The 25,876-nt window shown below is 40.8% G+C and overlaps 1 protein-coding gene across 1 annotated transcript; it reads right to left on the minus strand.

Moving 5' to 3' along the window:
* Positions 1-24: 24 nt before the first annotated feature.
* Positions 25-20,895, minus strand: col9a2 (procollagen, type IX, alpha 2). Its single transcript, XM_079258434.1, has 32 exons — positions 20,767-20,895; positions 19,431-19,505; positions 18,831-18,866; positions 18,259-18,321; positions 17,075-17,128; positions 16,790-16,825; positions 14,491-14,514; positions 14,315-14,368; positions 14,161-14,214; positions 13,110-13,160; positions 12,968-13,024; positions 12,836-12,889; positions 8,007-8,060; positions 7,861-7,914; positions 7,356-7,409; positions 7,209-7,262; positions 7,051-7,104; positions 6,910-6,963; positions 6,767-6,820; positions 6,089-6,133; positions 5,957-6,010; positions 5,815-5,868; positions 5,681-5,734; positions 5,523-5,594; positions 5,224-5,259; positions 5,064-5,108; positions 4,618-4,650; positions 4,349-4,495; positions 4,213-4,267; positions 3,876-4,064; positions 3,697-3,774; positions 25-1,068 (listed from the first exon to the last, which is right to left on the minus strand). The coding sequence occupies exons 1-32, from the start codon at positions 20,836-20,838 to the stop codon at positions 863-865; spliced, it is 2,076 nt and encodes a 691-aa protein (XP_079114560.1). The 5' UTR covers positions 20,839-20,895; the 3' UTR covers positions 25-862.
* Positions 20,896-25,876: the final 4,981 nt, after the last annotated feature.

Consider the following 25,876-nt stretch of genomic DNA (forward strand, 5'->3'; position numbering starts at 1 on the left):
CATTAACACAGGATCTTTGGTGGTGCGTATGGTAACCCACTCCTTTTTTTTTTTTTTTCTCTCTCTCTACACAATAATCAAAACACATTTACAAAGATTTACAGCACTGCATTGTGGGAGATGGGAGTGCCCATTGGGATATGCTGTTGCCAGGCAACAAGAGGAGGAGATAAAACTAGTCATTAGTTTCTAAAATGAGACTTAGGTAGAAAGCGAGGGATGGGGAGGGGGAAGCAATGTACACAAGTTAAATTAAGGATTTCACTCAAGCTTACAGGTTAAATGACATTTTATAATACAGTACTGAGTGAACAATTAAGGCTGCAATCATTTATTGGACCTTTTTGTACATTTTTAAGGCTTCAGGTGTGATGTTGCTGGAGACGTAAAGCATTTATACACAACAAAACAAAAATGTTTCCTCTGTAAAACCATTTAAAGTGACCAGGTTGCAAAGAAAAGCACCTTCATCGTGCCTGGATTTCAGCTCCTCTCGGCTCAGCGATGCCGGTGGGAGAGGAGGGGCTGCAGGATGAATCTGCTGGAACGGCGACAGGATATTTGGATGGGGCTGACATTGACATCATCCAGAAACATTGGGGAATTTAAAAAAAAAAACATGTGGGTGGCTGTGAGCTGCTGTTGTCATGGCGATGCTGGGGTGATTAAGATCACGCTTGTCCAACTAGTCAAAACTTCAGGTTGTCAAATATAGTAAGAGCGGTGGTGGTGGTGGGGGGCTATACATCCAGTCACCATGCTATTATTGTCCCCCACCTCTCATTCTTGGTGTTGTCCAACTGAGAAGAGTGGTCTTTCTCCTCTCCTGGGTGTTGTGAGCTACTGATGGAGAAGCGGGTCTCTAAACATTGGGTCCTTTGATCGTTCCCGCTTCCTGTAGTCTCGGCGAGGTGTACGCCGATGCAGCCAGACACATTGCCGCCTCACAAAATCCCGGGAGTCCCTGCGGGCCCGCCTTACCAGGGTGGCCGGGCTCTCCGGCAGCCCCCTGAGGTCCCCTCTCGCCAGGCCTGCCGTCCCGAGCCACACCATCAATGCCAGGAGGACCTGTGGAGTGGGAGCGTTCAACGTCAAGTGGGAATTTTAAACTGATCTCCACGGAGCAAGACAAGTAAAGCATCTCAAATGAATGTTAATGATGGAAACCTCATTCCAGACTCAGGTTACTCAAGAGTAATGTATGCATGCATATATTTAAATCCTGTGCATATGTGCACAGGAGTGTGTGTTGTCTTCAGTTTGAATTAAGAGCTTCTGTTGCAATCCCATTACATTCTCATTCAACAGCATCTGTTAAATGACAAGAGTTAATGATGCCTTTAAAATTCCTTTCAGCAGACTCTCCTGTGGCGAGAGACGTAGTGCCAAGTCACTCAGTTGTCTTTTGTCCCCTTCTCCTTCTACCTAGGACGTCTCAGCCAACTTTTTTCAACTGGCCCCATAAAAGGAAAAAAAAAAAAAAAAAAGAGTGAATGGCCTGCACAACGCTCATGTTTGTGTCGTGCTGTGGTTGAGAAGTTGTGTCTTAAAAACAAAATATGACAAACTTTATCCCAAAACAGATTTTGTGAATAAATTTTAGTGCATATGAGGCAAGTAGCAGAAATCTAGGGTTGGAGCGATAGCAAAACAAAATGGGAAATTTGTGAATACAACATGAATTGAGCTCCACAAGGCAAAAAGAAAAGCAAAACTTTAAGATGGATACTTTATTCTCAACATCCCAGGCAACAATATGGTATCATTTGTTTTGTTCACAGAGGGAAAAGGAGAGAAGTAAAAACAGAAAAAGTCGAATGCCTTCGTTAACTAGTTTGGGTTTGTGACTCGCTGAAGCCAAACTGATGCATCAAAGCTGCATGAATGCTGTGACCTCGTCTCAACAATCAGCAGCTGACTTTCTTAATAATAACTGATGCGCACAGGAGAGGGGTTATGAGAAAAAAACAAAGCTTTTTCAGAGAACTGTTCCCTCAGGTGATAATGTGATTTTTTTTTTTGTTTTTTTTTAAATGGTAGTTCACAGCAACAAAGGCTGCAAAGTCAAGGTCTAGAATATCAAAAAACTTTCTAAGAGAACTGCTCGCAGAATTGTTAAAAAAAAAAAAGAGAATAAAAACTCCTGTTTGATTGTGAAAAAAAAAGATTTAGGAAAGACTAACCCTTTTTTCTGGGTTCTTTCTGGGAAATGACTACTGATGAAGATGAGGATGGTGTGAAAAGCTTTCTGATATAAGATAAAATAGCACTTTTCCAACTGTTTTGTGTGTTATGCTAAAGTCAGCAGTGTAGGGAACATTTTTATAGGAAAAGAGATGGATTTTATTGAATAACAGCTAATTCTCGTGGCACGTTTTGGCCTTGCACGTCCTTTATTTAACAACATCAGAAAACAAGTGTGAGAGACAATCCCAAAATGAAGACCTGGAACAAACCTATATGCTATAACAGCTGCGATATTGTCAAATGATACCAGGAGTGTTGCTAAGTACTGACTACGAAGGGTGCCCAAACCTTTTGCTTTCCGACCTTTTGAATCTATTTATCTCTAACCTTTCAGCTTTTTATGATAAATACAATACATATATTTACGTTTTAACATAAGATAATCAGCAGAATACTTATCCTTCTTCATTTCAACCTGTCACATCCCACCCACCCCCCCACATCAATATAATTATTTTAGTCTTAAGTCTCTGACTTTGTTGGCATATTGGTGTTTCTCTTGTGAGTTTAAGTTCAACATTCGTTAAATGTCTTTCTATGAACAGTTTAGAGACGCAGCCAAAATATTAGATTTAAAGGTAAAATATTTTTGAAATTTTAAAGGGAGGGTAGGAGATCCTGGAAAAACTATTTAAGCAAGATAGATTTTGGAAATACATAATTCTGCAAGTCCAAACCCCTTTCTTTAGACTACCCCTGAAGTCACACCTCTGAAGTACAGAGGGGGTTGAGGGGGAGGCAAACATGGCAGCTGAGTTTGAAAGACATATCACCATCCAATCATTTTGAATGGGCCAGTTGAAACCATTGGATAGTTGTTTGTCTGTCCTGTCTGTTCCACAGGGGACTACATTTCTGTGTGTGCAATAGAGTATTTCATTTACTGACTGCATTTGGGGTGTAAAGTAGATTTGAAGCAATATGGTAAAGAATCCCTACCTTTATAACTTTTCTTTCTGATAAAGTTCAAAAGGATAAATCAGTAGAGCTTTAGTTGTCATTTTACATCATCATGTTGATACCTGTGCTCACACTGTCATCAGTGTAATGTATCCTAGGGGCAGAGGTGTATGAAGTCGAAATAGAAAGTAGAAGTCCTATCCGGCCACTCTTTCCAATCAGTCACTAAACCAGTTACATTTAATTAGCTCAGCTTGACTGCAGGTAAATGTTAGTTAAAACACCCTTTTCTAAATGCTTCGGTCTATCCAAAACCATGGTTGGACTTCTACTTTACTTTTACTTCTACTTCTGCTTTCTACACCTCCGAATACTGGTCATGTTCTTCACCTGATTGATATTTAGAACAAACACTACTGCCATAAAACCGACACGCTTTCCACATAATGACATCCAATTTAATTTCTGGCTTTAAAAAAATGGCTTTAAATTTCCAAATATGTGCATAACCTTTGCAAAAAAACTATTAAGAATGGTTTTGGACTTTACCTTGTATCCCTGGGGGTCCGGGTGCTCCTGGGTGAGGGTTACCTGGATTCCCTCTCTCTCCCTTTGCCCCTCTCTTTCCTGAATTAATTCAATTTTGAATTAATTAATTAAAAATAGATTGAAACAGAGAGAAAAACAAAAACATAAATACTATTTTTTTTCTTTTCTTTTAATTATACCTTTAAGTCCTGTATTTCCAATTTGCCCAGGTGCCCCAATTATACCAGGGATACCACGTGGACCAGGTAAACCATGAGGACCTTGAGGACCAGGTGCCCCCGGAGGACCTGGGGGTCCAGGAGGCCCCATTACACCTGCTCCACCGAGCACGGCCCTCTTGGCACTGACGGCCACGGCTGCTAGCCTCTCTGAAGCAGAAGACAGCATCATCATCTTGATTAAATGTCCTTTGAATGCGGCAGCCGATTGCTCAGAAGATGAAAGCGGTTTTGGGAAATGACATATCTAATCTCCCTGACATCCATCAAAGGTGAATATTCAGGTCTGGATGCTCACCCTGCAACATCTTCAGAACCACTTCGATAATATGCTGGTCGGATGCATCACGTCCCTGAAGAGAGGAAGAGGAAACTCAGCATCACAGAGATCAAGGTAAAACAAAATGTTGATACGGAGAGCAAACTGGACTCACTGGTGAGCCCTGAATGCCTGGCATGCCGGGTACTCCGCGCTCGCCATTGAGTCCTCTTGGACCTGGTAGTCCTGGTGGTCCCTGATCTCCTGGTTTACCAGGATCTCCAGTGGGTCCATTGTGTCCGCTTTCACCCCTAATTCCTTGCTGAAAATGGAAAAGCATCAAGTATTGATTGATTTTTTCGTAAGAAACTGGTTAGTATTCCGTGGAATCCGGTAAAGGAAGGTAAAATATATCTTCAGATTCCTACAAGGTGATACACTCACCTGTCCTTTGGGCCCAGGTTCGCCAGACATGCCCTGTCACAGCAAAGACAGACAGTCATTTTCACATCATCTCTCCCATCTATCACTTGTGCCTCAGAGACACTGATTGAGCAATAACTCAAAATGAATATTGTGAACGAATGTCTAAAAATATTGCCTTCAAAGAGCCGGTGTGCATCCTTGCCTGGCTGCCATGTGAACAGCTTACTACCATCTGGATTATTGTGAGGATTTCTATGCAAATTCAAAAGCAGGCATCCTGTTCTTCTTCTTAAACTAGCCGTGGTTCCCAGAGTGATACGCAGCATCCTCCGTTATATATCGCTCTGCTTTGATGCCGATAGAACCAGCTGTTTAATTCTCCTTATCTAAAGTCCTGAAAGTTTTACTTTCTTCAGAACAAGAAGTTTGAGAACAGCTTTTGGATGCGCTTTAACATTCTTTACCTTTTCGCCTTTCTCGCCAGCCAATCCCTCAACACCAGGGTCACCCTAAAAAGCAACGGAGAGGGGAGAGGATGAGAAGGAAGAAAGAGGAGGATGCCAAGAGAAATTATTTGTTTGGAATTTATTTTTTTTAAAAAACAATTTAAAAAGAGTTACTTACTACGTCTCCTTTTGAGCCAGCTTTGCCTTGGAAGCCCTAAGAGGATAGACTTAATATGAATCTATTATCTGCTAAACAATATTGTAAAAGAAAAAAATGCTGTATTATCTTTTAAAACAAAGAAAATTTTTGGTTTATAATTCATGTTGCAAAGCTCATTCAATGATCTGTTCCTATCAGTTCTATTTGCAGGTAAACACTGCCCCCTATGGGCAGATTTGCTTTACTACATAGCTTTTTATCACCTGGTTTGCACACAGCAGGTAATGTGTTTTGTTCCTGTGAACAACTTAACAAACCTTGTCTCCTTTTGTTCCAGTAAGACCCTGTGCACCTGGGACACCAATGGGTCCTCTTTCTCCTTTGTTTCCCTGTTGACAGATGATAGAAATGATATGAGGAATGCATCCAGTGTTCAGGTCAAAATGCATTTGAAAAAGACAGAAAACCGACTTACAGGCTTGCCAACTGTTCCCTGAGGCCCAACCGCTCCCCGCTGGCCTCTGTCACCCTGCAGAAGTAAGTCAAAGTGTGTAAGTGTAGTCTAACACAGCAGCTGATGCAACGTTGATGGAAGATCATTGGTTATACCTTAGGTCCAGGGACTCCTGCCATACCAGGCTCACCCGGAATACCAGGCTCACCCTAAAAGCAATACAATAAAAAGTGCAATCATTCACCCTGTGGCACTAAAAAGATTGAAACTCCTTTAATAGAAAATGTATAGACTGACTTGAGGTCCAGGGGCACCAGACATCCCGGCGATGCCCCTAGGTCCAGATTCCCCCTGGCAAGACAAGGGAATACATTACAGAAAAATGAAAGGAAAAGGAAAAATGTTAAAATGATGTAATGAAAGACATACTTTATCTCCAGGTCCACCCTTTGCTCCAGGAGTGCCAGGTAATCCCTGCAGGCAGAATTATCAAGAGTTTAAACAGTGCAAATTTGCATCCCTCATTTACCTTGACTACAGCTCAGTTGGGAATGAAATGGATATTAGTGTATGGATGCCACTGGTGGTGAGTGTTAATAACAGTACAGCCTGATGAAAGAATGACAACAGCCTGAGCGACAGCTGCAGCCACACACCTCTCTGTGCTGTTTTGTGTGTGACAGGGCATCACAGAGGGACACGGTGTAAAGCAGGCCGAGTTCCAGCGTCTGAGTGCAGCAGTGTTAGTGTCACTGCAGTGATCACACAGCAAAGTGTGCATCTCATGCTCCATTACCCCTTAGTCAGAATGACGCACACAGGCGTGACCCACTGGTTTGATTGTGATAAATGGCCTGCAGTGGGAGCGAGAGTCTGATTTCAAGGTGGTTTATATTCTAAAACAGTGTGGGTCAAAGGGTCGCTGTTAACCTGGAGGGCTGCCCAGAAAACAGAGCACACCAAAAGTCCCAGACTGCTTTGGTCTGCTTTCAGTGTTTGTGTTGTAGCCGACATAAACAAGAAGAGAACCTCTATTCCCTTCTACTGGATGTCAGTGACAACAGGTGGCATCAGTGGTATACATACGGTACATCCCCATCCACTCACCGCTGTTCCCTGAGGACCAGGAGGACCAGGCATCCCAGGCTGCCCAGGACCACCCTGCACACAGAAGAGAAAAACAAACAAAAAAAAAAAACTTTACCTGCTGTTGAAGTTTCCCATCATTATCAAAACTGGCAGAAGCAAACCTTGATTCCGGGAATGCCAGGTGTGCCGTCTTTTCCATCGATACCCGGCAGACCCTGAAAAAGGAAGCAGATGAATCAGATTAGCTCATTTGGCACGCTATCCGAACAGATCGGTACAAACAAACAGCCGCCTTCACTCACGTTCTCTCCCTTTTTGCCAACCGCACCCTGTGGACCCTGGATGCCTTGGCTGCCCTGCACAAGATAACTGCATCAGCCTTAGCGTATCAGAATGGTTTCCATTAAAGATATCAAGTACAGTGAAAGCTAAAGAAACAAACTCCAAAAGAATCACCCACTTTGTCTCCCTTGTCTCCTGCCTCTCCTGGTGGTCCCTTTGGTCCCTCCTCACCCTGCAAAAAAAAAAAAAAAAAAAAAAGGGAGCACCTCTAAACATTAAATCTTGTTTTTCTAAGCATTTACTTTCTGACTGGGAGTATTCTTACAGGAGGTCCAGGAATTCCTACAGGTCCGGTAATGCCCTTGTAACCACGCGGGCCCTGTGGAAAAACAATAAAGTGGCATCAGTCACTTCAGATCAGAGAGAAAACTAACTTGTAGAAGCCTACTATTCATTGTGATAAAAGGATAATTAGAGCTTAACTCACTCCACTAATGGAAGCTGCACAGTGAGCCAGCCACTCTTGTTTTGGCACTAGGCCGAGGTGCTAACTTGGCTAACGCAGCTAATGTTAACAGTAAGACGGGATGGCTACAGTGGATCATTAACTACAGATGGAGGCACCGTGGACCCAGACAACCCCAACTCATTAGAGAAGGAGAGAGATTTGTGTTAGCATCATTTCCATATGTCCCCATTGCTGGAAATGGATTGTGTTTGGAAAATAAAGCCAAGTTTGGCTGTGCCTCCCAGGTGCCCATCTCATATCCGGAAGAGCAAAAAACACAATAAAAACTCCATGTGAATGTGATAATAAGAGCAGTACTCACTGCCTCTCCTTTGGGACCCATCATTCCTGGATAACCCCTCAGGCCCATTGGACCCTTAAAGGGAAGATAAAACAATGTGAGACGGATTGGCACATAATGGTGAAATGTTTGTTTTAACAACAAAAATATGACTGTTCTTAGCTTACCGGGGGTCCTGGGATTCCCTGCTCCCCAGAGATACCAATGTCTCCCTTGGGGCCCTAATAAAGAAAATACAAGAAAAAAAAGAAAAAAATATATATATTTTCCAGAATTTGCATCAATCATGGCTCACTTCCTCAAACTTGTAGACTCTTAAACACATTTGGCTTATGGTGCTTTTGATTCCTAAACTGACCTTTGATAGTTGTATACTTATACATGCATAGTAAAGCTTGATTAAAAAGAAAACAATCTAACTTAAAGTAAATAGCCAGTCTGAGTTAGATGATTAAATTTAAATGGCCTGATTCCAATTTTCACTCTCTCAGAACCATGGAGTTTGAGGTTCATCCCTGTTGTCCCACTGTCTAATCATCTAATGTTTCAGTAATTATGTTGGCCAGTGACATGACAACATGGTGGAAATCTGAGCAGTAAGGTGTGAGCCACTGGAAAATCAAATAGGTATTTTTTATATTCCCTGACAACATTTTAGCTGGATTGGTGGGATGGGGCTGCCTTGTGGTAAGCACACTTAGTGCGTCAACCTAATTTCAGGTTCAGAGGTAAACAGAAGAGATGACGGGCTGAGGTAGATGACTGCAACAGAGTCTGGTGTCTTGCTTGTGCTGCTGCTTGTAGAGTTGTGTGTATTTTCAGTGAAAAAAATCTGCACATTTAACATATTCAATGATTTTCTTCCCTCTGGTTTACCAAAATGTTAAACGCAGTAATGTTAAAAACAAGAAATGAAAAGATACAAATTTAAAAAAATATAAAATATTTTACAGTGACAACTGTCAAAGACATGCCGGAGCTGCATCTGTCTTTCTTTCTCTTTAGGTGATTAATTGTTTCCAGTAAGTGTTTTTACAGTTGCCTTCCATAGTCCCTGCATACCTTCTGAAATGGCAGATTGTACAAAAACATGTACTAAGAGACGTGTGGAGATCGGTGTAGCTTCATTACCATATAACCAAGATATGATAAAAATAAACAAACAAAATACAGCCTACGGGCTCAGCCCAAGGGGGCGTTTCACAATTTCTGCTATCTTTAACAAATTGAGGTGAGCAAGCTTAACTTTTTCCTTTTTCTTGCATAGACTAAGATATAAATTGACACGTCATTCATTACATCAATAAACAATTCTATTATTGCCATTGTCTCATGTATCGACAGTCTGGCATTGATTTAATATTGATCTGGTATAAACATTACATAAGAGTATAGTTGTGTTTTATTGGACATAAACATAATTGTTTATTGTCAGAATAAATCCACCTGTATTATAACACCTGTACGACTAACAGCATAATTTTTCCATTTCATTACCTAAGTCTCACATTTCAGCTTTTTACTGACAAAGCCATCATGCAAACAGAAAAAAAAAGTTATTTATGGCCTTGTATTGCTTATGTTCCAATATGTTAAATGTGTTCTCCCTGAGCTGCCACCTTATAGTGGTGAATGGTTTTGTGTGTTCTGAAGATCCAAGCAGATATGTTGTCAGCCCTGGTAGGGTCACTCATAGGGTCACCCATGGCAAACAAGTGGCTAGCGGAGGGACCAGACTAAGTATGGCTCAAAGACCCTGGGGGGACATGTTCCCTTGCCCTGATGTGGGTCACTGGGGCCCCCCCTCTGGAGCCAGGCCTAGGGGTGGGGCACGAGAGTGAGTGTCTGGTGGCCGTGCCTTTGCCTGTGGGGCCCGGTTGGGCTCAGCCGGAAAGGGTTACATTGGCCCCACCTCCCGTGGGAAAAGCCATAGGTGCTATGAGAGCTGGAGGCAGCAAGAGGCGGGGACCCTGGCAGTCTGATCCTTGGTTGCAGAAACTGGCTCTAGGGAAGTGGTATGTCACCTCTCTGGCTGGGAAGGAGCCTGTGCCTGAGGTTGAGTGGTTCCGGCTAGATATAGTTGGACTTAGCTCGGTGCATGGCTTGGGCTCTGGAACCAGTACCCTCGAGAAGGGCTGGACCTTCTTCCACTCTGGAGTTGCTCATGGTGAAAGGCGCCGAGCAGGTGTGGGTGTTCTCATTAGCCCCCAGCTTTGTGCCTGTTCATTGGGGTTTACCTCGGTGGATGAAAGGCTAGTTTCCTCCCGCCTTTGGGATGGGTCCTGAACATAAGAGTGTCCATATGTATACCTGGCATCAGGACCCCCTGGGCCGCAGTTCGATAACTGATTTTGTAATTGTATCATCGGACCTATGGCCAGATACCTTGGACACTCGGGTGAAGAGGGGGGTGGAGCTGTCAACTGATCACCACTTGCTGGTGAGTTGGCTCAGGTGGTGAGGGAGGAAGCTGGTCAGACCTGGCAGGCCCAAACATGTTGTGAGGGTCTGCTGGAGAACATCTGGCAGAGTCCCCCATCAGAGCAAGCTTCAACTCTCACCTTCAGCAGAGCTTCAACCATGTCCTGAGTGAGACGAGGGACATTGAGTCTGAGCGGACTGTGTTTCGTGCCTCTCTTGTTGAGGCGTCAGCTGGAGCTGTGGCCGTAAGGTCGTTGGTGCCTGTCATGGCGATAATTCCAAAACTCGTTGGTGGACACCAGCAGTGAGGGATGCTGTCAAGCAGAAGAAGGAGTCCTATCGGGCCTTCTTGGCCTGTGGGATTCTGGAGCCAGCTGATAGTTACCAACAGGCTAAGAGGCATGCGGCTTTGGCTGTCGCCAAGGCAAAAACTTGGAGTTCGTCGAAAGCCATGGAGAATCACTTCCAAACGGCTTCAATGCAATTCTGGTCCACCATCTGGCGACTCAGGAGGGGGAAGCAGTGCTCCGTCAATACTGTGTACTGTGGAGATGGGAGCTGCTGGCCTCATCTTGGGACGTTGTGTGTCGGTGGAAGGAATGCTTCTTCCTCCTCAATCCTACCAACACATCTTCTGGTGAAGAAGCAGAGCTTGGGGACTCAGGGTCGGACTCCCCTATATCTGGGGCTGAAGTTGCTGAGGTGATTAAAAAGCTCCTTGATGGCAAGGCCCCGGGGGTGGATGAGATGTGCCCGGAGTTCCTTAAGGCTCTGGTTGCTGTGGGGTTGCACTGGCTGACATGCCTCTGCAGCATTATGTGCACTCTCTTTGAGATCCTAGAGGGGGCATGGGATTTTGCCCAACCAGTCTACATGTGCTTTGTGGACCTGGAGACATTCTCCAGAGAGAAGAAGTCCCCTGGAAGTACGCGGTACTGGACCTCCTTGTATGGTACCTGTATGTCAGGTGTCAGAGCTTGGTTCGCATTGCCGGCAGTAAGTTGGATTTATTTCCAGTGAGGGTTGGACTCCGCCAAGGTTGTACTTCATCATAGTTTCTGTTCTTAACCTATATGGACAGAATTTCTAGGCGCAGTTGAGATGTAGAGGGAATCCGGTTTGATGGGCTCAAGATTGGGTCTCTGCTTTTTGCGGATGACATTTTCCTGTTGGCTTCATCTGGCCGTGATCTCCAGCTCTTGCTTGAGCGATTCACAGCGGAGTGTGAAGCGGTTGGGATGAGAATTAGCACCTCCAAATTAGAGACCATCCTCAGCTGGAACAGGGTGGATTACCCTCTCCGGGTTGGGAGTGAGGTCCTGCCTCAAGTGGAAGAGTGTTTAAATATCTCGCGGTCTTGTTCACAAATGAGGGAAGGATGGAGGGTGAGATCGACAGGCGGATCGGTGTGGCGTCTGCAGTAATGTGGACTCTGTGCCAGTCTGTCATTGTGAAGAAGGAGCTGAGCCAGAAGGCAAAGCTCTCGATTTAACAGCCGATCTATGTTCCTACACTCACCTATGGTCATGGGCTCTCTGTTGTGACCGAAAGAATGAGATCCCGTGACCCGACCCCAGATAAGTGGTAGAAGATAGATGGATGGATATGTTAAATGTGTTTTAATAAGTCACATGTTGGCTCACATTTTAACAGATACAGACACATTAATTGAAAAATGTTAATTAACTAATTCATTAATCACAATTGTCTGTTTGACATGGAACTTTTAACTCTACTCCAATAACAATTAAGCAGTTTGTCAGTCAGATTTACTTTTTGCTTGTCTCAATCAATTAAAGCCCAGGAAGACATGTTCTATAGTGTATAAGGTCTGTAGGCATTGCTGCAGCTAAAACTGAGTAAAAAGAGAAAAATGCTTTTTAAAATATCACACTGCACTATGATCTTCATCATCCTGTATTCTGTTCAGTCAAGGCTTAGTTCATCAGTTTGATTTATTTTTCTTGGTTTTGGGATTCATGTGGTCTTTTTAGTCTTTAATCTTTTACTGACGTGATTTTTAGAAAATAATGTCTCCCAAGACAGACTAGAGTCAATGTGAATGTGTACTGTTCTGTTGATCTTCTTTAAGAAAAGGTAGAGCGACCTTGAGTTGCAGGTTAAAAAAAAAAAAAAGAAAAAAACATTTGGTGTGAGAGGAGTTGTATCTTGGAGAGCTGAGTGTTTTCTGCACCTGAAGGCTGCCAGAGGGCTCATTCTATGAGAAGATCAGAGGGTAACTCATTGGGCTTGGTTAGCCACTCCCTTGGAGCCCACTGCATGCTCATTAGCTCTGCCTATTACATTGAGGGGAGAAGGCTGCACAAACCCTGACCCTCTCAGCCTCCCCTTCATGTACCTGTCTCCTCAACACCTCTTTCACCTGGCTGGTTGCATGCAGACTGCAGGGTCAGGGCCCAGCCTGACTAATCGCAGCCAGATTAGAGCAGTCATGTGCCACACTGGACTTCATTAGAGCTAATCCTCTCCTCTTCTGGTCCTTAGCGGTGACTGAGTGCACACGGCGGTACAAAATAAACATGTGCAGGGATTGGAGGGGTATGTGTGTACTCACCACTTTTCCAATGCTGCCAGGGTCTCCAAGAACACCAGCACGCCCTTTGTGTCCCTAAAGATCAAGATAGAGTCAAGAAAGCATCACAGCAATTTAGCTGTTTTACATAAGCTGGTCAGATACACTCCTCACCTTGACACCCTGGATTCCCTGGGGGCCCTTGGGTCCTGCTGGGCAGGTAAGAGGACACTGTTGTCAAGACAGAAGAAAATAGATTATAGAAACAGAAGGTAACATTTATAGGAAAGTAGATGTAGATGAAACAAGATCTTACCTGGATATCTGCACTGCCCTCTTCTGCACCAATGAATTTTCCTGGAGGGCCCTAGAGAGAAAGGCAGACACATAATGGCGGGGAAAGTCACCTGGTCCTAAATTGCAAAGAGTTGTCTCTTTCCATTTGAACTGAGTCAGCACTATTCCTCCTCCCTTATCTCTTCATCTCTGTCTGCTTATAGATTAAGTTAGGAAGCAAAGCATCTCTCTGAGCTGATGAATTCCTGCTACAGTCGGACGAGACAGCCCACTGATCTAATGGGAGTTTATTTGTCCTTGGACACCGCTAAAGCTAAACAAATATACTCCCCTGGGCCCAGAGAATCATTCTAAATAAAGACCCCTCCATTTCCTGTTTTACTGGAGTCACTCAGGGATCCACATAGGGGAGCACATACAGTACATTAAGCATGACTCTTCAAACTGTTCTTGGTACCTCATCACTTATTGTCTATTGGGACATATACAAGCAGCAAGCTCTTGCTGCGGTAGGTATTTTGAATCATTAAACAAACGTGCACACACGCTGCCTCTTCTGAATCTAACGGACATTCAATATGGCTTTAATCTCTTTTCGCTGCCTTTTTCACACATCTCCATTCAGCAGCGTAAGGCAGCATTAGTCAGATGGATGAGAGCTGTGTGCTTGATTAAACTTAATATGCTTGTGTTTGCTTATTTACTGATCTCACATGTCTTACTACAAAGACTGTTGTCACATAAAATGATTAAATTTAGAGTTTGTCCAAAGAACACTCCAGTTTATTGGGATTAAGTTGCATATGTTCACCACTAGAGGGCGCTAATACAACCTGGAAGTGTTCTACTACATCTACAATATGAACGCGTATATAAATGGAAGTTTTCCAAGAAAACCGTGGACATGTCTGTGTGTTATTGTTACTATCCACCATATGTCCACAGCCATCTCATTCTCCATTCTGTTTATGTTTAAACACTTTTTTTCATTTTAGCTATAACTTCACACTTCTAATATAACATTTCAGGATCAGATTTTTCTATTCAGACCATCATGAATGTGCACTCACTGGCTTGCCAGGTGGTCCGGGGAGCCCTGGAGGCCCAGGTGGACCCATTATTCCCTTAAAAATAAAGAAAATAGCTGTCAAGAGCCTTATTTAATGTAATGGTGGTGATTGTCTTTGTGAGTCATAAAAGCAGTTCAATCAACTAAAGTCTCACCTTTGGCCCAGTCGATCCAATTTTACCCGGGAGACCAATAGGCCCTGGTGCCCCCTAAATATTTAGCATGATATAAATGAAGGCAAAAGAGAAAATCATGTGTAAATACTTCATCTCTTACAAAGTAGTTACATCCACCAAAGCCCAAATTTTCTGATATCAGACATGCTACTTACAGCCAGACCTGGAAGGCCGAGTCCCTGTGTGGGCAGAAAGGACAAAGGATTAAATGACTGTAAACAAACAGGAAAATTGCCAGATTATCAATTCATATTTGTTAAAATCAGCTTCCAACATATGCAATGATTTGATTATGTATGTGTACAGTATAAGTGTAGCTTAAACACTGGTCACAAACACTGTCAGGTCATGTTTGCTGTGGCTTTTGCGTGCAATAAAAGGGAAACTAAGTAATTAAGGAAGTGAGGCATGGTGGAGGAGAAGCTGCTTATAGGGCAGGATCTGTTGTCAGTGCACGATAAGCCGACTGGCTGTTCAGCACAAACTCTGGACAAGAATGCTAATGCTAAGCAAAGGATTAACTAATAGCGTTGCATTCAAGCATGACATTGAATGACTGGATTCAAGGATGTGAGGTAGACTGACACTGAGCACCACCTGGTGGTTTCAGACATGCACCACATGTGCACGGTGTCTGCATGCAGTTATTTTACGTGGCTCCTTTATATTTGACAAACATTAATGTCAGCTGCAGAAAGCATATGCTACATCTGGCTGAAGTGAACCAAAAGAGGATACAGCTGGTCAGGCATTCAGGCATGACGAAGAGGAGACCTGGGAGGTTGCCATGGGAGACCAGCTGGGTTACAATATTCTTGTTAGTAAACCAACTAGGCTTCAAAAAATGCCTGATTCAATTAGTCATAAATAATTATGGAAATATTGCAAAAACCTCATGTGGTTTTGATGCTTCATTAGCTGTACATCTTAATATACTGTATACATACACACTAAACGTGTTTTCTCCAGAACTGGAAAGATATCTTCTCTAACCATTTAATACTCCAGTTCTCCTTTTTTTAAGTTCGATATATTGTACATTCCTCACATTTGTCTGGCACCTTTAAATAACAGATTTTATAGTTAACAAGTCAGAAAAGTCAAATTAGTCCAAAACTTGTCAGATCATTTTAGACTTCTAAGTGGTATTATCAGCAGATTCTGAGCTGGACACAGTATACAACAGAGCACATGGCATAACATGTATAAAGTCTCACATAACACTGTGCACAAAGATGATAAATATCTGGAACTGGATAGCCTTTGCAAGGTTGAAAGAAAAACCTCTTTACGTTAAAGGCGAGACAGATATATCCTGACATGAAACCAAACCCTCAGATTTGTCTGTTTCAGAGGCTAAAGCATTCTTTATGAAGATTGTCCACATTTGTCCTTTCAAGCATTCAGTCTGAGGCCTGCTCTCATCTGGAAAGTCTCCAGTGTGGAGCTGGGAGAACCAAAAGAGGATGAAATGAGGTAGAAAGCATGCTGCTGAAATGCCACCATTCAGTTTACAGCACAGCTACGAGGACTGATTTTGCATTGATGTAAATATTAGTTGTGTTTGCATGTACCTCCAGTATTTAGAAATGTGTTTAAAAGATACAGATGCAAACATAAAGTAGGGGAAAAGAAGTAATCCTCGTCAGCCAAGACACTCATCATTATGTCTTCTGGGAACTATAAGATGCACTCAGACAAGACTTTTTTCAGTAACCAGCCAGACTTTATGAGGGTTCAGTCAGGATGACCTCCAAAGCAAAGTCTGCTTCCTCACATGAAAATGTTTGGGTTTTCACATGTAAAACCTCTGGTCAATGTCTAGTAAATGTCAGGGCAGAAGAAGATGGGTGAAAATAGTTTAAGCAAACACTGGGAAAGCTCATAACCTGCCATATAGAAACACTCAGGGCTATTTTGTGATTTTGGTTTATGATCTTATTCGGAAAAACAAAAACATACTGGAGTTTCTGTGTTGCACCTCATTAGGTTATCATAATTAAACACATTGAACACTGAAAAGAAAATCTAAATGTATCCAAATGTTTTAGTCCTACTGCATTAGACGGAATCTAATTGTCAGTTGATGTTGCAAACGGAATCTGTATTTCTGTTGAGCTCATTTATTCATCGTAAGACGCAGACTTATAAAAATAGCACCTACTTGTGTAAAGGGATCAATTTCTGTAGCACCACAACCAACATCCTCCAAAATGGCAGGGCAGATAGGCTTTGTCTAACACAACATCACCGGGCTCTTGATTTTGTCTGCTTCTATCTTGCAAATGTAAAAGCATCACCTTGTACATTTTCTTCTTTTAATGTATTCTTCTTTTGGATGTTGTGCAATATTCACGAAGGATGTGTTTTTTGCAGAATTTGTGTTGGCATTGCATTAGATTTAGTTCAATTTAAATAAAAAAATAAAATAAAATAAATAAATAAAAAACTTACCGGAGGTCCAGGCTCACCGCTCGGACCTGGTTGACCCTGCAGACATAACCACAGGGATAAACATAAATCACGCATAGATGGATACATTATAACTTAATGTCATTGGCAAATTAGGTGAATGTTATTCTGTTACAACTGAGTTAATTGCATAAATTCTACACAGTTAGATGACTAACTTTTCAGTTACACGCTGCGTGTTGTTCAACTTTTGGTTTTCCATGCAGTTGCTGCGTAATGCTGCATTTGTATCAGTAATCTATGCAGATGACAGTTTTTAACACTTGCCTTTGGGCCAGGGCTACCGATTGGGCCACGATCACCTTTTGCTCCAATCAAACCCTGGAGACAGACGGACAGGGAGGAAAACAGGGTACATATGAAATGGAGGTCAAAGTAAACAAATGGAAATAGAGTCAAAAAGGAAACCAGCAGCTCCCAGTGTGCTATCCTGGGTCTACAGTAGACTTATAATAAGGCTGACCACACATTTGATCAAAACCGACATTTTCGGTGAGTAATTGGGAAACAAACCTGAAACAGGGATTCCAGGGCGGATTACCAGCTAAATCTCTGAGGAATGTGTGTTTTTCTGTTAGCATGTGATCATTTCACTTTCTGGTGATTCATGCTGAGGTTGTGAGATGCCTTGTTATCAGGTAAATCTGAAACTCAAGCTTGAAATCCTATAATTATAATTAACTGTGTATTTATTCTCATCGCCATACCTGTAATTACTACGGATGTAATTAGTGTAATGAACAAGGCATAATGGGTTAAACATAAACTGCAGGTAGGTGTCACTATATGAACGGTTAATTGAGAGTAAGGGTTAAGTTTTAAATGAATCTGAAGACAATAAACCAATTAGGAAGTCAAAGTCTGCAGATGAAAAAAAAATCAGAATAAATGACCCCATCATCCATATTCTACCAGTCTAACAGCTTTTAAACACAGTCACATCTCATATAAAGAGGCAACTGCTGCTGATCAGACTCACACGGCCTTTTACGAACCTTCAGAAAAAGCTACATGTGAATGATTAATTGTGATTATTTTATAACGTTTGAATCCATAAGACTGTCTTCTCCAATCAGCAGATCTGTATTCTGAACCTCTCAGCAGAGGATGCTAAATGGGCATTGTTGTGAATGTGCTGGCAAGTTACATAAACAACACTGGGAGGAATTCATCACCACACTCATCGTACTTCACACTCATCATACTTTAGAAATCTGTTGTTTTAACACGTTTCTTTTTTATAAGTTCAGTTATTGTCAGTTATATTTCAATAATCAATCATATTTGCTACCAAAATATTTGTTCAGCTCAGAATGGGCAGCAAATCTGTTTCAGGGGAAGTTTCCTAGAAAGTCCTCTTTGTTTTGTATCATTTCTGACACATAGATATTCTCTTTTTTTTATTTTTTTTATCAACATCTTTCCCACAAACAACACACCAGCTTACTTACATCAATGCCATTCTCCCCCGGTGGTCCATCAGGACCCGGTTCTCCTGGCTCTCCCTTTTGCCCCTACAGTAAAACACACAGAACAATCATGAAGGAACACCAGGAGTCTGATGCTAAATTATAAACGCAAGGAAAGTCTTTCTTTGTCAATTTCTTAATGCTCTAGAGTGAAAGGAAACGATTTGAGATTTTATTATTTTTATTCAAATTACACCACTTCACTACTATTTATATAAATATAAGCAACTTGTGACAACATCCTTCACTTTTGTGGCTTTTGTTTTACTTTTCTGAATCAGTAACCTTGGCAACAAAAAACATATTCAGATCTTATCCTAACATTTAAGAATACCCACATAAAATAAGTTGCTAGGGAGGCGTTTTTTGTGAGATATTTCTGAACCAACTGCACTGCAAACCCTGCGTCACACTAGTGCCAAGTTACTACGATCTCCTAAGTTCTTTCCTCAAGCTCCTTTCCAACAAGTTCAGGGAACAATGTTACTCCAAATCCAGGTGAACCACATAGGATGAATAAATAAATTAAAAAAAATAAAGCAGTGTAAACTTACTGGTGGTCCGGGGGAGCCTGGAGGTCCTTTATCTCCCTGCAAAGAGACACAACATAGGTGCAAATCTGATTTAGACATGTATAAAAATGGGAGACATGATATCTGCTTCTAAACTCTGAGGAAGGAAAGTAGTGGTACTTTTTGAAGGTGGTAGTATGAAATCTGGGACATGATCTTTATTCACATGTTGCTCTCTGAAAGCACTTACATACATTATGACAGCTTTATGCACTAAATATCAAATTAAATATAAAAAAAGATAAAAAAAAAACAAAACTTTACATTTTCATTCTAAGGCAGTCATCTGTTCTTTTGAGGTGTTCAGCAGAGCAGCCTCCACTTCCCTCTCCGACATTTTCATCCAACACACATGCTGTTAACCCTTAACATAACTTCCACGTATCACATTACTGTGACACAAACTCAGGTCCCCTCATAAAGACCCCTCTCTCAGCTGGGAACAGAGCTCTTTTTGTGCACGTGTGTTTTCATTTGCAGTGCTCTCTGCTGGTAAGACTCCAATCCTACAAAGCAAAGCTGGGTTTGGTATTTCTGCAGCACAATGACAACCTTTGTGGGCAAACCAGACTGGATACTCACATCAATGCCATCTGAACCAGGAGTGCCAGAGGGGCCTGGTGGGCCAGGCTGGCCCTGAGGTCCAGGTGGACCCCTCTGAAACACAGACAGAGAGGAAATAATTAAGAAGTAGAAGTAATGGTTTTGTACAAATATTGAAACAGCAACAGAAATCATTTATATGTATAGAGAAGTACTTTTTATTACTGACTAATAAAATCAATATAATTTTTTCTTAATGATTTTCTGAAATATTGTTTCATGCCTTCTATATTTGTATTTTTTCCTGTGAATTTTCAAAACAAATACATCAAAATGAGATGCATCAAGTTTTGCTGATGTTAACCCCAATGTATCTAAATCACTATATAAAACAAATTATATAGGTATTGGGTCTGATTACACCAACACAGTGATTGACATATAACATTATAAATGACTTAGTCTGCATCCTATGAATGATTAGTTACTGGATTAAACGTTGAAAGCCATCATAAAGCATAAAAGCATAAAATTATGAAACAGGAATAAAAGAAATAGGCAGAAATGAGGAGTAAATGCAAAGGAATTGACAAGGAATGTGGGAGGGAAGGGTCATGGGGCTGGCACTCTTTACCCCTACCTCCCCCTCTACACCCCCCTCCATCCACTGCAACATTGTCTTGATGCATCAAGCAGCGTGTCACATGACAAAGGTCTCAATTCCACCTCAGTTTAATCAAACGTTTAAGACGTCACAAATATAGAAACAAAAACAAAAAAAAAAAAAAGTAATCCATGTTTAGTAAAGGTCGTTAAAGTGCTAGTTTAAAAAAGGGGGAGGGGGGAGGAGGGGTCACACATAGTGGGCAAAGTTTGCATTTGTGTGTCAGTCCACATTGATTTTTATCTTTCATTCTTGCTTAGTTCCCTCAGGAAAAAAGAAAAAAAAAGTATATACTTTTTTACTTAATTCTTTAAAAAATCAAACTCCTCATGGCCTCAAAGTGGTAACTCAGGTAAAGGCAAATCCATCCCATCAATAAAAGCTCCTGGGAAGAGTTCATACCTGTTAAGGCTGATAATCCACACAAGATAGTCCAGTTTTCTTAGTCTCCTCCGAAGAAAAACCTTTTCAAACTCATTTTCTGTCACATCCAAGCTACAAAGCCCAATGTTCTCTATTCATTGATCTGTGCTGCCAGACTCCAATATTTCCATCGATTCAACCTGTACATGCGACTGCACACTACCTTTTACATCTTTTGAAGATATCCAGAGCATGCTGGCCCTTTTCGGAGGCCTTGTACCCCAAACCCCCGTGAATAAGTGAGGTAAGCCTGAGCTGAGCAAGTCTCAGCCACTTCTGTCCACTCACCACTTGGGCCAGAACCAGGCAGAAGGTCTGCAGTACAACCCAGGTCTTCAGTAAGGCAGAGAGAGCAGCCATGGTCCCTCTCCCCTGTCCGTCTCTCCTCGGATCAGCAAATCCTCTCCCCTTGCTCCTCTTTCCGCTCCTTCACTCCTCTCCAGGCCGGCACAGTGCAAAGAAAAAAAAAGTCCTCTGTGGAGGAGAGAGCTGAGAGGGGAGAGGGATGGATGGACGAGGAGGGTGTGAAAGGAGCGCAGGGCTGATTAGAGAGGGAGGTGCAATCCTGCCCCTACTGCCAGGCCCCTGAAAGCAGAGGAAAAATGCTTCATGCTCCTATTGAAGACTGCGGAAAACACACACAGAGACACATAAATAGTGACAGAAGGCAAACAGAAAAGCAATATCTCAGCATTTCAGGGTTCTTCAGCTTTACATCTGTGGTTGGGATAAACTTACACACATATTCACAGGTTCTGCTTCTGCGACTGGAAACTGTGTGAATGATCAGCATTTTTAACAACTTTTTAAAACCTGTTAAGTTCCTCACATGAATTATAAAAATGTATAAATATCTAATTACAGGCAACTTATTTAGTTTTTAACTATCCCTGCAGATTGTCCTTTTGTTTTTTTCTATAAGCCTGAGGCCAAAGCTTGCATGCAGATGAAATTACTCCCAAAAACCTCTCAGTGATTGTGTAGCTACATAAATTAAAATCTCCTCAGAGAGAAAAAAACAACATAGAAATGAAAAGGATTCAGTCTAAAACTGGGTATATTGTTGACAAAAAGAAAAGAAGACTCTTTTAGTTCTCACCTGTTTTAGCTGTCAAACTGACTCGCTTACCTACCTTCAGTGGTAACTTTACACAGAGGACCAGAGTTCCCACAAAAATCCAAAAAACCCAAAGACAAGGGGATAAACAAAACACATGGAGATGTGAAAAATGACCTCACAGTGACACCTATTGCACAGATGCTACATTACATCAAGTTAAACCGTCATTTCTGAGGCCAGGAGATGGCAGCAAATACACATTAACGAATGCAGAGGGGCTTGGTTGCTGTGGAAGCTTGCACTGGTGCAGCTGGGCATGGCATATTTCGTTCTTTGTGATAACAGATGAAATAATGAGGATGCTGAAAAGGGATGTATTTAATTGAAATCTATTTATGGCATTGAGCAGGGAATTTCTGCACACTCTGATCAGCAAATAAGGAAACCATTACAGTGGAAACTTCTGTGCTGCGGTCTATTTGTTTTCCATTTTCACTTGTGTACTTCTCACTCTTGAAATCAATACTAATTCAGTGCTTCTCTTTTTTAAATGCCAGGAATAACGCAAACTATCTATTGCTTCAGAAATCAATTGTAATCTGCATTTGGGAGCCTTTGTGCAGCACTGTTTTTCAAAATGTGGCCTCTGTGTTGTTGTATTGTAGACTTAATGGGATGTATGTATCGGTACAATCAACAGCAATAATAAAATAAAAAAAGAAATGCTGAAGGTTCCATGCATTTGGTAAACTTTAATAAAACTAACTAGAACGCAGAGTTGTTGAAGAACCGAAAATAGTGTGATTGGTCTATACATGATGATTTACAGTTTATTTACTGTTGTGTTTTAAGCAGGGCCGGGTAAGGTAGGGGATAGGCATTTTGTTATTTTTTATTTTCATTTATTATCATACTTTATCTTTTTTTTTCCATTATGACTTTTTTATTTTTCACAGTTTTGTATTCAATTTTTCTTATTCTCATTTTGCACATTGTTTATGCAGAGCACCTCAATTTGACAATAACGGTTATTCTGATTCTCATTCTGATTACGAAGCCTCAGGTCTAACTCTATCCTCAGTCACTTGCCTGTTGATGGATTTTTTAAATCGAGTTGGTCTGGGCCAAGCTCATTTATCCTCCATATTTCTCCAACTGAACTCTGTGTGAAAAGGTTTTTCTAAAAGAAATGACTACATTTTCTATTATTTCTTGGAAGCTGCATTCCTTCCCATCGGTTTGCTGATTTGTTTGTTCATCATTCATTTAGCACCACGTGCTTTCCCTTTTTGACAAGAGTTGTGTACTTTTGATTGACAGGTGGATAATCAATCCTGGATAAATAAAGAACCTGAACCTAAACCAACACTGATTGGCCAAGTGTGCAGATAGCTAAATGCTGGGTAACAATGCCATTTAACAACCACTCTTCTAAAAAATTACAAAGAGGCAAACATGAGAGGTCAGCTGTCTCCAATTTGCTGAAGGTCTCCGATTTATACCTATTTGGCCAGTGCCTTTCTCCACATGAATATTTATGCAAGAAGTTATTAACCAAATACAACCAATTATAAAAAAAAAAAAAAAAAGACAGATGACCTTCCAGACAAAATGAGACAAACTGCACATGTACCTAATAATTTTGCATTATCAACTTGATTTATGTTTAAAGAAAAGTGACTTTTTATGGGGTTGTGCTCTAGCATCCTTTATTAACACGCAACCACAAGTTATAACTAATTCAGTGCCTGAGGATCAATGGATGTGCTATATTAGCCATTTACAAGCTGCTGTCACTTTCTTACATATTTGAAGCAAACAACAATTCTCAAAGGAAAGATAACTCATTTAAGTTTGAAAAAGAAAGTAGAGCAATGGTAATGTTTTCGCTGGATATGCTCTTATATGTCAAAGCTAAACCTAGCTTAGATGGCAAACTGCAACACCCAGCTAGCCTAGCTTGAATGAGCGATCACCCATATAACAGCTGAACTACCTAGTGTAGCCAGAAAGGCTCATTTCCACCTCACCTGACTTTATTAACTGACAACAATAGAAAGTAATGACTACTGTGGTGCTTTTGCTGTCGCAGCAGCTAGCTGCCTTGAACAGCCAGCAAATGTTTCCTAGCTTGTCCTCTAGCTCCTTCCATCTGCTCCACACAAAGTACTAGTTTTAACTGTTACTACCCATGCAAGTATTGTAATCCAGATTGGTTCCTTTCATTTTCAATCATAAAAAACGTGTCTGACCTCAACTTTGTGAAAGTGCGTTGCTTGGCAGATTCAGATGTGACTTCGTAGCCATAACATTTTTGGCTAATTTAGCTAATTCATATATATATATATATATATATATATATATATATATATATATATATATATATATATATATATATATATGTATATATATATAGATAGATAGATAGATAGATAGATAGATAGATAGATAGATGGATAGATAGATATAGATATATATATAGATAGATAGATAGATATATATATATATATATATATATATATATATATATATATATATATATATATATATATATATATATATATATATATATATATATATATATATATATATACATAGATATAGATATATATGTATATCACTTTTTGTTATATCTATGTAGCATACAAATATTACAACAGAAATTTTTATATCTATCAGATGGTGACTGTAACTGTAGTAACTGTTTTTTTGTGGATAAAAAAAAAACAGGAAAGGTAGCAGACATAAAACACACACACACACACAGCCTAGCAGAACATTTTCAATTCTCAGTCTATTCTTAGATATCTTATAAAATAACTTGTGTTTGTGATTGTATCTATGTGAGTGAAGCCAGAAGTCTGCACTTCTGGTTTGCACGGTTTGCTCTTGACTCTTCTTTAGTGAATTGCTCGAGACTGCAGAGATACTGCAGCATGCAAAACACATCATTACAACTGAGTAAATATTTCACTTTATTTCTAGAGACATTAATGCATTTCATTATATTGTAAGATTTACATAAGACTTGGCTCACCAGCCGCATGCCCACACTGTACATTTATGAAATTGAGCTGATCGTGTATGGCAAGACTTGCTCGGTGGGAAGCAATATCCAAAAGGAAGTGTGACAAATCTGTGTTCGTCAGGGGCCATAACCATGCAATATTAATGGCTTTTTAATTTATTATGCTTTAGTGAATGTTGAAGTGTGTGCCTTGATGGTACCTCTCCAACATGTGATTTAAAAGTGACAATGTCAGCAAAGTTCTGCAAATCCCAATGAAAAAAATGCCAATTTCTTGTAATCCTTGCGAGTCACTTCCTTCGAGCAGTTAAAGATTGCAACATCAAGGAAGAGTGTGGTTTATAATGCAATAACCATTCGAAGCAGGATGTCACTGATCAAAGCAAAAAAAAAAAAAAAAAATTTCAAAAGGCATTAATATTGAATTTAAAAGTTTAAGAGCTGAAATATGCAAAATTATTTTATCTTAAAACATCTCTTACACAATCTTTACAATTCCATTTAGGTGTGCTTTATATGTGGATATAACATGCTTTCTGGTTGTTAAAATGTGGGCATAAAGGCTGCATCTCTGGTTGCTAATCTATTAACATGAACAGAAATAATGATCAAAGCTACATTCAGAACTACAACTGCTAAAATATATACGAATACCACAGTGTAGGGTAACTAGACCCCAAGGAAAGAAGTCAATTTAACCAAAGGGAGCATACAAATGATGACAGAGATGCTTGTATGATCTAAAGCTTATAATGATTTCCAGGTAGCTTTAAATGAGTTGGAAATACTACGACTTTCTCAGTATTGAATTTGGAGTCACACACTGCTTCTATTTCCACATCAGCACTGTGGTTTACTGCTCGACAAGTATAAGAAAAAGAACTAAAAACTTTGGATTTCAACATATAAAGTTGCATAACAAGACAGGAAGATTAATGCAAACTGGAACTGGAATCAGGATTCTAGTTAACTTGCATGATAAATGCTGCATAAGTTGAATTTTAGCTTGAGAAAGCATACACGCAAAGTACTACAGAACTGGAATAGGGGTCATCAGCGCAAATCTTAGTTTCTGTGACAGCTCAGACAGTAGAGGACACTGCTTAGTGTCAGTCTCAGTGTTGATGTTGAAAGCAAATCCCTGCTTGCTCTCCAGCATATAACTTTATGACTAAACACAGCTAAAGCACATGACAAGAAACCAAATATTGGGAGTGTATTTTTCAAACAGATTTGCGTGAGATTAATTTGGTCTCAACTCACTGCAAAAACTCTGCTTTTAGAAAAAAGAGAAGAAAAATGTTTCTTAA

This window comes from Telmatherina bonti, assembly GCF_933228915.1.
Source record: "Telmatherina bonti genome assembly, chromosome: 19".
In the NCBI taxonomy this organism is placed as follows: domain Eukaryota; kingdom Metazoa; phylum Chordata; class Actinopteri; order Atheriniformes; family Telmatherinidae; genus Telmatherina; species Telmatherina bonti.

What these genes read in the sequence shown, in the direction of transcription:
- col9a2 (XM_079258434.1), bottom strand. Translation starts at nt 20,838, where the DNA reads ATGGCTGCTCTCTCTGCCTTACTGAAGACCTGGGTTGTACTGCAGACC. An exon ending in AGGGTGGACCTGGAGATAAA is followed by an intron (nt 6,011 to 6,088) that starts GTATGTCTTTCA and finishes TTGTCTTGCCAG; the next exon opens with GGGGAATCTGGACCTAGGGG. An exon ending in AACCTGGGCCCAAAGGACAG is followed by an intron (nt 4,496 to 4,617) that starts GTGAGTGTATCA and finishes TTCCATTTTCAG; the next exon opens with CAAGGAATTAGGGGTGAAAG.